The sequence below is a fragment of the Gavialis gangeticus genome, unplaced genomic scaffold, assembly GCF_001723915.1.
Source record: "Gavialis gangeticus isolate Ggan-Ray unplaced genomic scaffold, GavGan_comp1, whole genome shotgun sequence".
NCBI lineage: Eukaryota > Metazoa > Chordata > Crocodylia > Gavialidae > Gavialis > Gavialis gangeticus.
Genome location: NW_017729029.1, coordinates 14,027,792 through 14,040,501, shown reverse-complemented (window position 1 = coordinate 14,040,501; position 12,710 = coordinate 14,027,792). Strand labels below are relative to the sequence as shown.

Here is a 12,710-nt window from a genome sequence, read left to right as displayed (position 1 = left end):
CTCCATGAAGTAGCCTCAATGTATCATTTTTATTTCCCCCTCTAACCACCTCACCCCTTCTGGATGTTTTTAAGTGTGTGCGTTGCATCTGTACTGCTTTGACGTGGTCCTTTTCGTTGCGCCATGGCCTCTTTCAAGTTCCAGGTGCTAAAAGGGTCTCATCGGGACTCCCCATGCTGGGAGCTGGGGGTGCATATTCCAGCACGCAAAGCGTCACCGCTGTTATGGTCATAAGAACAATGTGAGCTAGTCTGCGCCCCCAGCCCCCCTCTCCATTAGTCTTTTTGAAAATAGCCTTGGAAGGGTTTCACTGAATTTTTTTGCAACCCTCTTCCCCACAGTGAAAGCCGCATTTTAGGCAGGGGCATGCATAACAACAAGCAACCCAGGCCGTTAACTTTGTTGCGAATAAGAAAGCCTTGTGCTTGCAAGGCCATGCCTCCCTTCTGCTCAGCTGACCGCACCTGTTCTCGTGAGCTCAAACGTTTCCTCCTCTCTGAAGTAGTAGGAATTTGACTGGGGGTTGCTTGCTGGTGCCAGTTGCTGGGATTTTGAGATTCCCTTTGGGGAGGAATATTTTAAAATGGAGAATTGTTGGGGGAGTCAAGGGAGGATGTTTTGGGGCCTGTGGGAAGCGTCTTGGTGACCACAGGGGGCTCCTATGGGAGGCGGAGAGGTTCTCAGCTTCCCTGCTGCTCTGACGCACAAATGCAAAGGTGGCAAGAATAAAAAAGAAAAGGTGTTTTTTGCCAGTTGGCTCAATACATATGAAGCAAATGTCGTGTCCCTTATAGGAGCAGGACCATGCGCACGTGATCTCCTCTTGTGCCACTGTTCTGAGATCCCTCTGTGAAGCAGCCCTTGGCATGGGCGGTTTTGCACAGGCACCTGCAATATCCTCTAATCAGACAAGAGTATCCTGCCCCTGACAATCGCTTGTGAGGCACAGAGGAATCAGAAGAGGGAAGAGGAATGACTTTTTTTTTATTTCTTTTTTTGAGGGAATGAATAGAAGAGAGGTTACAGGTGAGCAGGGAGGCTCAGCGTGAGAGGACCTGGCCTTGGCTGCAGCGTGCTCAAAGGCATGGGCCCGAGCGGTGCTTTGTGGTCTTTGTTGGAAGCTATTCTTGGTGCTCTCGAGAATGAAAGCGAGAAGTTTCCCCTAATCTCAGTGGCCTGTTGAAAGAAACTTTTTTTTTTGTTCGTTTAAAAAATGTAAAGCGTCAGCCACCTTAATACGTCCTCCGCGAGCAGAGAGAGCCCGTAGCGCGGTTTTTATCAGGATGGCCATGAATTTGTTCCTGCCATTTTCGCATCACCGACCAACGAGTGAATGAGCCATGAGAGGCACCCGGGAGAAATGGGTTCTCATCCCAGCTTGGCTGCAGGCAGGTTATTTGGGCCTGTCTTTGGTAGGACTGTTGTCACGTATTATTAACAGAACAAGGCAATGGACTCAAGCTGCAGCAAGGGTTGCTGAGGCTGGATATTGAGAAAAACTTTCTCACTAGGAAGGTAGTAAAGCACTGGGAACAGGTGACCCAGAGAGGTGGTACAGTCTCCATCCTTGCAGGTTTTGAAGACCCGGCTAGACCAACCTTTGGCTGGGATGATGGAGTTGGGGCTGGTCCTGCTTGGAGCAGGGGTTGGACTAGATGTGACCTCCTGAGCTCCCTTTGAACCCTCATTTTCTACGATTTTATATATGCTTATTTTATAGCACTGGAAAAGAGCCCTGGTTTAGATGACATGCATGTCTACCTTTTCTTGGCCAGCCAGCCCAGAGAATCTAATGCTAATATCATGCAAGTTAGAAGATAATGGCACAGGTGCAGGCTGGTAAGACAGCAAAGGTTTCATCTTACTTCAGCCTTGCAATAGTGGCTTAAAAAGAAAATCCACATTGCACTTCTCGGGTTTTTTTGTATGCTAGTACCTGGAGCCCCGAAGAGACTCGTGCAGTGATGCTGCTGGGTGCCTACCGTCACATACAATCAGTATCTGGAGGGCCTCAGGGTCTCAGGAATTACTGGCTTAATATGTGCCTTGCTCAGATGTTAGGGGTGTTGTGTCCTGGCAGAGAGCTGGATTCCTTTGGACCTGGTGGAAATCGTTTTGCTGAAGAACGATGTCATCTGTGACATCACGTGTATTGGAGCCCGGTGACAGAGAAGGAAAATGGGTTCCCATTTGGCTGCAACACACATTAAGCAAATGTGAAAGGAACATTATGGTTTAAAAATTAAACACTTAGTTAAATAATTAAACATGAATAATTTTTGTGCAAATGGAGCTGGGAGATGCAGGTTGCCAGACTGACACAGTTCAAAGCCGTTGCGCTGCAGAGTGTCAGTGACCTGTGAACGTAGAGGCTGTTTGTTACTTTTATCACGTTGTTAATAATGCCCTGGAGGAAGAGGGACCCGGAGCGATGGAGATGTTTAGCATAAAAAAGAATTAAGCACCTGTCTGCAATGAGACTCCTTTTAACTTGTTAATTTACATAGTTACCGGGGGGTATGTGAATATATCACTTCTTACATCGTTTACATGCAAAAATACTGAAATGTCTTTTTAATAAGACATATAGACAGTTCTGCCGTAGCTGCAAGTCAGTCCATCAGCAGAGGCTCTCTTTAAGGGCTGTGTTTGCTCAGTGGAGGGGATGTGTTCAGGTCTGATCCGTTGACCCTGGAGAGAAGATTGGGATAAGGCTATAATTTGACTTGGGAACACATTTGCCACCTTCAGAGGTTAATAGGAATTTTTCTGGTAGAGGTGGTTGGGAATTACTCGGTGAAATGCTTTCTCGTTGGAAAATGAGGATTTGTGGAAATAACTTGTCCAAGGCATGTACTTTTCTCAATGAAGCTTCTCTTGGAGAGGTTTCTCAGCGTCACAACAGGAGACTCTCCACCCTGATGGCTGTCATCACACTTACCTGGCCCATGAAAGCTTCATGTTCAAGTTCTTGCTCTGCCTTGGGTCCCACGTGATCTGAGGGGGAGTCCTGACCACTAGGTCATTGCCTGGTCCCTTCTCTGGTCTTCTGTCACCAGGGTTTTTTTATATGGGTATGGCTTCTTCTTGACCTGGAATGGGAAACTTCTTTGGTCATCCAAGCATGGTTCTCCTGGATGCACGTGTTTCGTAGTTTCGTAGAAGTTAGGGGCTGGAGGGGATCTTACAAATCATCGGGTCCAGCCCTCCTGCACTTGGGCAGGATAGACTGCTGGGATCAGATGACCCCAGCAATTGTGCGACAACATTTGGCTGCACACACGTTTACAAGTGCCCCTCTGAATCGCGGCCCCAGAACTTCATCCGGAGTGGAGGGAACAGCTTGAGAAGCAGAAACCCACCATCTTTTTGGAGAGCTGCAAGCAATCCTTGCTGCTTTTCAGATTGCCAAGTATTGGAGAAGGAGACCTTTTGCGGCATGACTTGTGAGCCTTAGTTGTTCTTTATTCGTGTAGCCTGGGGCTTCAGAGGCAACCTGGCCTCGGCTGTCTGTTTGGGGCTAGAAGGCTGGTAGGAAACTAGCACCTAGCAAGGACCCGCATCCTTACAGTGATGCTTTCCAGTCACCGTGTCCACAGGTGCCAGCACAGCAGTGTATTTGCCGTTAACTTGGCATCTTCATGGCGCTCTAAGCAGAGTGACCTAGGGTAGATATTGAGTTGCTTTCTTGCTAGAAATATTCCTTCATCAGCTTGTTCCATGGGTTAATGTTGAGTGCAAGAGGCTAGCACCTCAGCTGGTGTGAACCCAGTGGATTCAGTTCAGCTACACCCAGTAACACCAGCTGCCAGGCTGGCCTTCCGTACCTTTCTGAGATACCAAAATGACTTAAAACACTCTAAAAAAAAAAAAGAGCGAGTGTTGAGGTAACCCCTACAGTCCCTCTCCTATAAATATTGTTCCCTTTCGTAATAGGTTTCCATCCTTTAGTGTTTCCTGATATTCAAATACGATGCAATTTGGCGTCGAGTATTTATCTCTGTCTTCAATTAGGAGCCTCGGAATAGAAATCCTGTTAATTTCAAATCAATACGAGAGAGAGCAAATGTGCAATTTAGTCCATTTCTTTAATCAATATTTTATTTAAAAGCTGAAATGTTAACTAGATCTTTGCTTTTGTCATTTGAAATATAACTCGTGTCCCTGGAACTTATGCACTCCTCAGATCTTGGCCTGCTGACGGTATGTTATGGATGTATAGTGGACCTAATAGTGACAGCCACCCATACAGATGCACATTACTCATTTTCTGAATAGGAACTCGATTTTAACCGTGGAATCGGAGTATTTGTTCCATCCCAGAATTTATTGTCATTTTAATTCTTGGTTTTATTTTGTTTTTCAGAAGCCTTCGAAATTGTGGTACGGCATGCAAGAAACTACACCAACACCATGTTTAGGAACCACTACCAGAACATGGGGCCCAGGGCTCTAAAGTTCGTCGGAGAACTTTTTACAGACATCTCGCTGTACATACTGGGCTCAGACATCAATGTTAATGACATGATAAACGAGTTTTTTGACAGCTTATTCCCTTTGGTCTACTCACACCTAATTAACCCGGGCTTTCCGGACCCCTCTATGGAAATGACTGAGTGTCTGCGGGTAGCAAGGCGGGACCTCCGAATCTTCGGTAATTATCCCAAAACAATGATGACACAAGTGTCGAAGTCACTGCAGGCAACTCGAGTCTTCCTCCAGGCGCTCAACCTTGGGATTGAAGTGATAAACACGACTGACCACTTAAAATTCAGCAAGGACTGTGGGCGTGCGCTTCTGAAAATGTGGTATTGCTCGCATTGCCAAGGACTCTTGTTGGCCAAGCCTTGTGCTGGATACTGCAGTGTTGTGATGCAAGGGTGTCTAGCAAGCGTGGTGGAGATAGATAATTATTGGAGAGAATATATTCGGTCCCTGGATGGGCTGACTAAAGGCATGCACGGTGTCTATGACATGGAGCACGTCCTACTCAATCTCTTCTCCATGATACGAGACTCCATCATGTACGTTCAGAAGAGCGGAGGGAAGCTGTCAGCAACAGTGAGTGCTTTTTAAATTGTTCCTGTAACTCTGTGTTATAGCCATCGCTTTCTGTAAGTCGACGTTGTTATGCTGCCTCCTGCTAGCACTTAAAATGTGCATGCCTAGGAACTGTGGATTAACTCTCCAAAGAGCAGCTCCTGCTTTCTAGCATGAGCAGGGGATGACGAGAGATGACTTGGAGGCTCACCCATAGAAGCAATGAGCTTTGGATCACTCAGCACCACTTTATGAAGTCCTTGAAATCTCTCATTACAAAGTGCCCTGAAACAGGAGACCCGTTTTTGCCTGAGGTTGTGCTGTTTTGCTGGAGCTGTGTGGTTGGGCTGCAAAGCAATGAGAAGGGATAGCATGAATCATTGATTTTATTTATTTATTTATTTATTTATTTATTTATTTATGGACCAAAAATGGCATGAGTTTCTCTTTGGGATTAGAGCTAGGGTTCTGCTTGGGTTTGATTCAGGTAAGGATGGAGATATCCATAATATTGTTAGACTGGGAAGTACTACCAGGAATTGTCATTATGGGAGAGATTTTACATCGCAGCAATAAATGGGAGAACAAATGCTGGTAATGCTGAAGTGTAGTTTGTAGCCGTGTTGGTCCAAGGACCATCCAGGAAGAGCACACACCAACTGCAGAGATTTTCTCAGCCTGACAAAGGGTTTTTAAACCCAAAAGCTTGCCAAAATTTTTTCTCCACCTATTTAAGTTGGTCTAATAAAAGATATCAGATTTACCCAAAGAACCTTGTCTGTAATACTGAAGGAACCCAGGTATTCTTGGCTGTGATGAACCAAACAGAAGGTGGTGCTGTGAGTAGCTAATGAGGATATGACCAAGGAGCCAGGCGTAGAGAGAAACTCTGAGATTCAAGTAGTCACAAGTCGATCCAGTTTGAATTGGAAGTGTAAAGAAAAACATCTGTTAATGGCTTGATAAATGAATTTTTAGGTGGTTTATTCCCTTTGGTCTACTCTCACTTGATTAGCCCAGGCTTTTCAGACCTCTCTGAAGAACTGTTTGTGCCTCCAGGCAGTAAGGAAGGCTTTGACAACTATCCCAAGATTATGATGAGACAGGGCTTCCTAGTCCAAACGGCTGAACTGTTGAGTAATTAACTGAACTAGTGAGTGAAGTCAGCTGGAGTAAAGAGCTCAATGACCTAAATAAGGAGAAGGTGAGGATTTTTCTTTAAGTCAAAAGTGCAAAAGTTGCACTCTAACTAAAGTGGGAGAAACTTTATAAGGAAGGGCTCCAGATTTAACTGGATGAAGAAGCACCTTTAAAGGCATTGGGAGTCATAAGAGAACCTACAAATAATGGAACGAGGGATTGAACAGTGAGTAAGGTGCATGTTAAAATCTGGGAAGTGCAGGGATGAAGTGAGAAGTGCTGTAAGGCAAGTTGAATTAGATCTTGCAAATTATATATTTTAAAAAAAGTAACACGTTCCTTTAACCATATAAATGAAAAGAGAATGGGGAAAGAATTGGGGCTGCTATGCAGTGAGGTCTGGAAAGAGATGGGATGAATTGAAAGAGAATAGAAGTAGTAATCGAAAATGGAATTTAAATTTAATAGTAAAAGTGCAGGGTCATGCACTTCTGGACTAATGATGGCTGTAAGTTGGGAATTCATTATTTGGAAATGACAGGCAAGGATGAAGACCTGGATGTACTTGATCACAGCATGACTGCGAGCCACCAGTGGGAATTGGTAACAATAAAGACAAATACTGTTCACAGATGTGTTAGATGAGATATTTCCCATTGAGGGAGGAAATATTCATGTCATTGTCAGAGGTGCTGGTGAGACCTGGCTTGAATTCTGATCACGGGGGTCCGAGAACGATGAAGTCAAGCGGAAACATGAGCACCGCTGGTACTAGGATGGTCGGGGGTAAAGGAGAGCCCGTCTTAGAAGAGGAGACTGCTTCAGCGTGATGATATGGGCACAAAAACAAATAGGCCTTGAATGCCTCTAACCTAGAAATTAAAAGAATTTTCTTAGCCACCTTCTGGTCCCTTGTCTTAGGATGCTGAATATTTTGGGAAATGGATGGGGAGCTGTAGCAGTGGTGCTCAACCTCTTTGTGCCATGGGACAGATGTGCAGGTGCAATCTGGTGGGCTGGATTGGACCCCATGCCAGGAAGAGGCCTGCGCACCTGGTTCAGGGGTGGCCCTGCACTATTCTGCCCAGTCCTGAGTGCCAGGATTGGACCCTGTGCTGTCCTGCTTTCCTAATCTAGTGCAAAGGGTCACAGGCTGTGGTGATCCCTGGGGACCGGGGCTGGATCTGGCCCACAGTACCCCTGAGTTACGGGATTGTGTCTGGAGTGCAGAGCATTGCAGTCTATGGGGGCAGCGGACTGCATTTTTTTCTTGGTTTAATGCAGTCTGCTAACATTATAGAAGATGCACAGTATAGGCCTGCACCGTACTTTGCAGGCTGTGGTCTGCATAACTAAAGCAGGTCTGGGTTCCCCTGCTGTGATAACCCTCTCCCACTCTTGGCTACACATAATCCCAGATGCGAAGACATTTATTATTTATCAGGAGTGACCAGAGTCCTTAGATTTTATACTGTGTGAATGTCTGAGCTTCCTCGGAAAACCATGTCTGTCTTGTTCAGAAAATCCCTTTGCTTTGTTTAAACACGGGACAACCGGAGTGCAGTCATGAGACACTCATCTTGCAAAGCCAAGTTACAAAGATGTGATCGAATTGTTCAGCACAGGTACAGGAGGGCAGGCGAGGAAGGTCACGAGAAAGTCATTGTTTGCTTAAAGCCAGCTCTGATTAAAATCTGCCGCGATTCTTGCTGTTCGCTGCTTGCTTTTGTCGGTCCTGGCTTCTGCTGACAAAAGTGCTGCATTTGCATAGGTCATTGTGGTAGGCTTGCCGTAAGTAATTCTTATCTTTGTTTGAAGCCATGGAAATGGATTGGGTCATGGATTTGGAGTGGCGCGTGGCGTGTCACCAAGAGCACTCGTCTCAGATGTGCCGGTTTTGCTCGGGGGTTGCACAGTCCTTGTCCGTATCTCTCAGGTGCAGTTGTTCCTCCGTGAAGCCTGCCGCTGTGCAAGCCCGGTGTGAGGAGACCTCCATCATCCGACACTCCAGTGTCAGTGGTGGGCTCTCTCCATTTCTCAGCACTGATTTTTTGGGTCTACCCTTTCCTGCTAGAATGGGCTCCGGGGTTAGGCTGTGCTTAGGTGTTGTGTGCGGGCTGGATGGGGAAGGTAGAATTAGGTGTCACCTGCAGTGGGGGAGTGATTGGGTCTCTCCTCTTCTCTTCTGCACAGTCCCAGGAGGAGCATATCACGTACCTTGTTTCAGGTGCGCAGCAGTTGTCACCTTAGTCCCTTGCTATGGCCAGCCACGGGTGTCATTTCTGCAAGCTATACTACCGCCCATTGCAGCTGTACAGAGGGGCATAGCCCTGCCCTGTGTAATAATGCCTTCTGATGGAGAATCGAATGGGGAAGCCTGCGACCATGCAACACGTGCAGTGAGCCCCTGTTGAGTGATTGGAGGAAGGGCTGCACCACTAACCTGCAAATGGCTTGAAATTCCTAATTAGGTCTGACGCTTTGGCTCTTCCTCTCCAGTATTTGGCTAAGAGAAACAGCTGGGTAAATTGAATTCAAAAGCATCAGCCTGGGTCGGCTACCATTTTGCCTCTATTAAAATTGCCTTCCTCATTTTCGCATCATCTACAGAATTTAAGTCTCAGTTGGTTTGTGTTGCATCCCCTAGCAGTGGGTTGATGAGACATCACTTCAGGTATGGCTGGAAGGCCAGGGAGATGCAGCATCTTTGCAGGTTCGATGCAGGGAGGCTTCAGCTTGGCTAGTGGCTGGCAGCTGGCAAAAACACTTGCAAAACCAACCCACTCAATCTGGAGACGCTTGAAACTAATCATTCGCCGGGGTAGAAAGCATAGCCGCAACACCTTTGTTGCTACCATATGCTACCATAACTTTGTTGCTATGGAAGATGCTATCATAACTCACCAGTCAAGTGGCACGCAGACACCCACGTACAATCCTGTTACGCCTCTGCAAAAAAGATTAATGCACAAGTGTGGGGAGGGGAGTGGATTCTCCTCCTCCTTGCAATCAACTGGATGTTAATTTACCCAGAGGCAGAACCTGTTCGTCAGTCATTGCTAAACGTTATAGGTCTTGGTCTTGACCTTGGAATTAATGGGAACTAATGCCCCATTGAAGATCAAAGAGGGGATGGTAACGATGCGATAAGACCCTATCAGTAGCAGGACTGGGGCCTAAATCTATTCTTTGACATTAGAAATCAGGGAGAGTTGCAAGATTTCATAGAAAATGAGAGCAAGTTACAAGAACGAGGTGTGTGTTGTACTTGGAAGTGGTGTTTTACTTCATTAGCTCCGTACATATTTAGGTATCTTTTTAAATTATAACTTGTCTTTAGTGCTTGAGTGATACTTTTTCCTCCTCTTACTGAGCCTCTTTTTGACTTATAGGAACATGAAAGAAGGAACGTAAAGCAAGGAAATCTGTTGTTTTGCAATTACAAGAAAAAGGAAAAGGCACTGTTTTTTTTTAAAGCTTATTTTAAAAATATTGCTACTCCTCAGCTCAGACTTATGTCAAATCTGAGCCCAGAGCCAATTTTTACAAATAGAGGTGGTATTGGCTGTTCAATAGAGACATAGGTGTGTAATGAGAGTGCTGACACAATTGTAACTATAGCATTGCACATTGCCTGACCTCGCCACTCAATCTGCATCTGAGATCCAGGATAAATAACTTTTGCCCTTAAGTGCTTGAATACGATTCTTTAACAGTGGTCGGATGAAAGTGTCTCTATTAAATTTATCAGAACATGCTGAGTTCCAAAGAATATACCTGGAAGCAAACAGATATATTTACTGTTTCCGATAAATATGATTGTTTTTAGGCCCTATTGTCATATCAAATTAAAAACCGCTATAGGAGTTCTCCTTGAAAATGTGGGGCTGGCTGTTCGTGTCTGTATCTTTTAGCATTCACTTTGGCCAGGAGTGTTTTTGTAGCCAACGTTCAATTCCCCGTTACGTTGATAAGGATAATGATGGGGAATTTTTATTTAATTGTCATTAGCATCACCTAGGATGAAGGAGAATTTGTCTCTCCGAGCTTTCAGTAATTAGTTTCCTATCCTCCCCGTTCTCTCAATCTAGTACTCATAGCATCTGACAAAGCAAGCTATAGCCTATGAAAGCTCAAGCCTCTCTGAGTTAGTCTGTAAGGTGCCACTCTACCCTGTCTTTTGCCTACCTTCAGACTACCTCTCTCTACTCATTTATTGGGTTGACTCTTCCCTGCACACCTGGTATATGAGCTCTTCCTCCTATGTCTCCTCTTGCTTTGCTACTTGAAGTCATCATCGAACATGACTTTAAGTTGACACCTTTCCTTTGCTTCCTCCTCCTCCTCCTCAGTAATTTGTCTGCACTAAATCTGCAGATGAGAATCTGGAACTCCTTTTTTATGGCATTTACTTCAAGAAGGCATCCCTATTTACAAAGGGCATGGGAGCATATGCTTCTGAAGGTGGGTCCAACACCTAAATGATCTTGGTATTTTGGAAAATAATGCACTCCTAAGCACAGATGAAAAATAAAGGCCCTGCTTAAGTGCTTTCTTTATCTGGGGCAGGAGTACCGCAAGGGGTAAAAATGGTGGTAACTTGGCTCCAAAGGGGGAAGTTGAAAACTCCTCTGTGACTGCTGACTGAATATAATAATTCCTTTACTAGACAGGTTGAAGGGCTTTGAAGTCAGGCTGTAAATGCTGGGTTGTTTATTGATGCTCTTAATGCTTGTTTTTGCTACCGTTTGAATTACAAAAAAATCACTTCACAAATATTCTCCTGAAGATTGTCTCCAAAAACATCTCCCATGCGTTCTCATTGTCTCTGTCTCTATTGATACCTAAATATTTGCTGCATTGCCTTCTTACTAGTTCAAAAGTGAGCCAAGTATGACCATAGCTTCTTGCAGATATTTGCTTTGTGACCATAGGGAAGCAGGAGGATGATCATCACTGCTCTTGTTCTTTCTTCCACAGATGAAGCCTATCAAAGATGCACATTGCAAATAAACCTCATAAAATATGCAACTCCAACACTGCTTGAAGTTAATGTGCTCACTGCTGTTGAAAGCACAAAAAAGAAAATAGGTCTGGGTATTCTTGTACAGCTAATAGTGGCTCTCCTCTGTGGTTTCCTACCTTAAGCTTGCCCTGCAAAATTATTTTTAGCATTAAAGCATATGAAATCTAGTTGGAGGGAACAGGTTGGTTTGGCCCAGAAATTAGTTTGCCACAGAGAAATATTTCCTAGTGCTGCTTTTCTTTAATCCTTTAGATCTTGGGCTCTAGCAGGAGAGTTGGAAAAGCAGCCAACAAATGATGTCAGGTTCAGTGAGGGAATACCGTGCTGGAAGTAGGCTGGTGTCTGTGAGGTCGGCATAGGCGATCATTTTGGAGTTCAAGCACAGGACTGGAGCTTGGGGGAGAGGGAGTTGATTCCTGCCTTCGCCACAGTGTCATTGTACAGCCCTGGAAAAGGTCATAGAGCCGGTCCTTCATCTTTGGTTCTGAGCTGGAGCTGACTTCTGTCATAGTCGTATAAAATGAGGGTGTGAAGGACCTCAGGAGGTCACATGTAGTCCAACCCCCTGCTCCACACAGGACTGTCCCCAGCTACATCATCCCAGCCAAGGCTTTGTCTAGCAGGGTCTGAAAACCTGCAAGGATGGAGACTGCACCACCTCTCTGGGTAGCCTGTTCCAGTGCTTCACCACCCTCCTAGGGTGTTTTTCCTAATATCCAACCTCAACTTCCCTTGCTGCAGCTGGAGCCCATTGCTCCTTGTCCTGTCATCTGCCCCCACTGAGACCAGTCCAGCTCCATCCTCTTTGCAGCCCCCCTGCAGGGAGGTGAAGGCTGCTACTCAATCCCCCTCGGTCTTCTCTTCTCCAGACTAAATAAACCCAGTTCCCTCCGCCTCTTCCCAAGTCAAGTCTTCCAGTCCCCAAGCCATTTTTGTCCTCTGCTGTACTCTTGCCAAGATGTAATGGGGGGCCCAAAACTGGACGCAGGACTCCAGATGTGGCTTCCCCAGTGCTGAATAGAGGGAAGAATCACTGCCCTCGATCTGCTGGCGGTGCTCCTGCCGATGTAGCCTGGGATGCCGGTCGCCTTCTTGGCACCAAGGGCGCACTGCTGGCTCCTGTTCAGCTTCTTGTCCCCTGTTACCCCCAAGCCCTTTTTTTCAGAGCTGCTGCTTAATCCCCACAAAAGGGTCCTGCTCTAGGTGTTAAATAGAGACTTGGCCTACTCACCAGCAGAACAAAATCCAGAGATACAAATAGTCTGGAAAGGAACACAATATTCTGCTCATCACAGAATTAATAAGTCAAATTAATTAATAAGCCTGCGCTGTTCAATTTCTTCATCAGCGATCTGGATGATGGGGTGGAAAGTAACCTGTTTAAATTCGCTGATGACACCAAAATCTGGGGGGAGGTGAGCACGCTAGCAGGGAGGGAGAGATTGCAGAGGGATCTGGATAGGTTACAGGGGTGGGCTAACAGGAACAGGATGCGTTTTAACAC

The 12,710-nt window shown here is 45.7% G+C and overlaps 1 protein-coding gene across 2 annotated transcripts in view; it reads left to right on the top strand.

The window, feature by feature from the left end:
• Window positions 1-12,710, top strand: part of GPC3 (glypican 3) — a 228,571-nt gene that overhangs the window by 112,919 nt on the left and 102,942 nt on the right. The window contains exons 1-2 of one of the 2 annotated variants that reach the window (XM_019521291.1): window positions 2,621-2,753; window positions 4,367-5,061. In XM_019521291.1, coding sequence (XP_019376836.1) covers window positions 4,414-5,061 — 648 coding nt within the window. In that variant the 5' untranslated portion in view covers window positions 2,621-2,753; window positions 4,367-4,413. Of the gene's footprint in view, window positions 1-2,620; window positions 2,754-4,366; window positions 5,062-12,710 lie in introns of those variants that run through there. The other variant, XM_019521290.1, reaches the window with a different exon arrangement.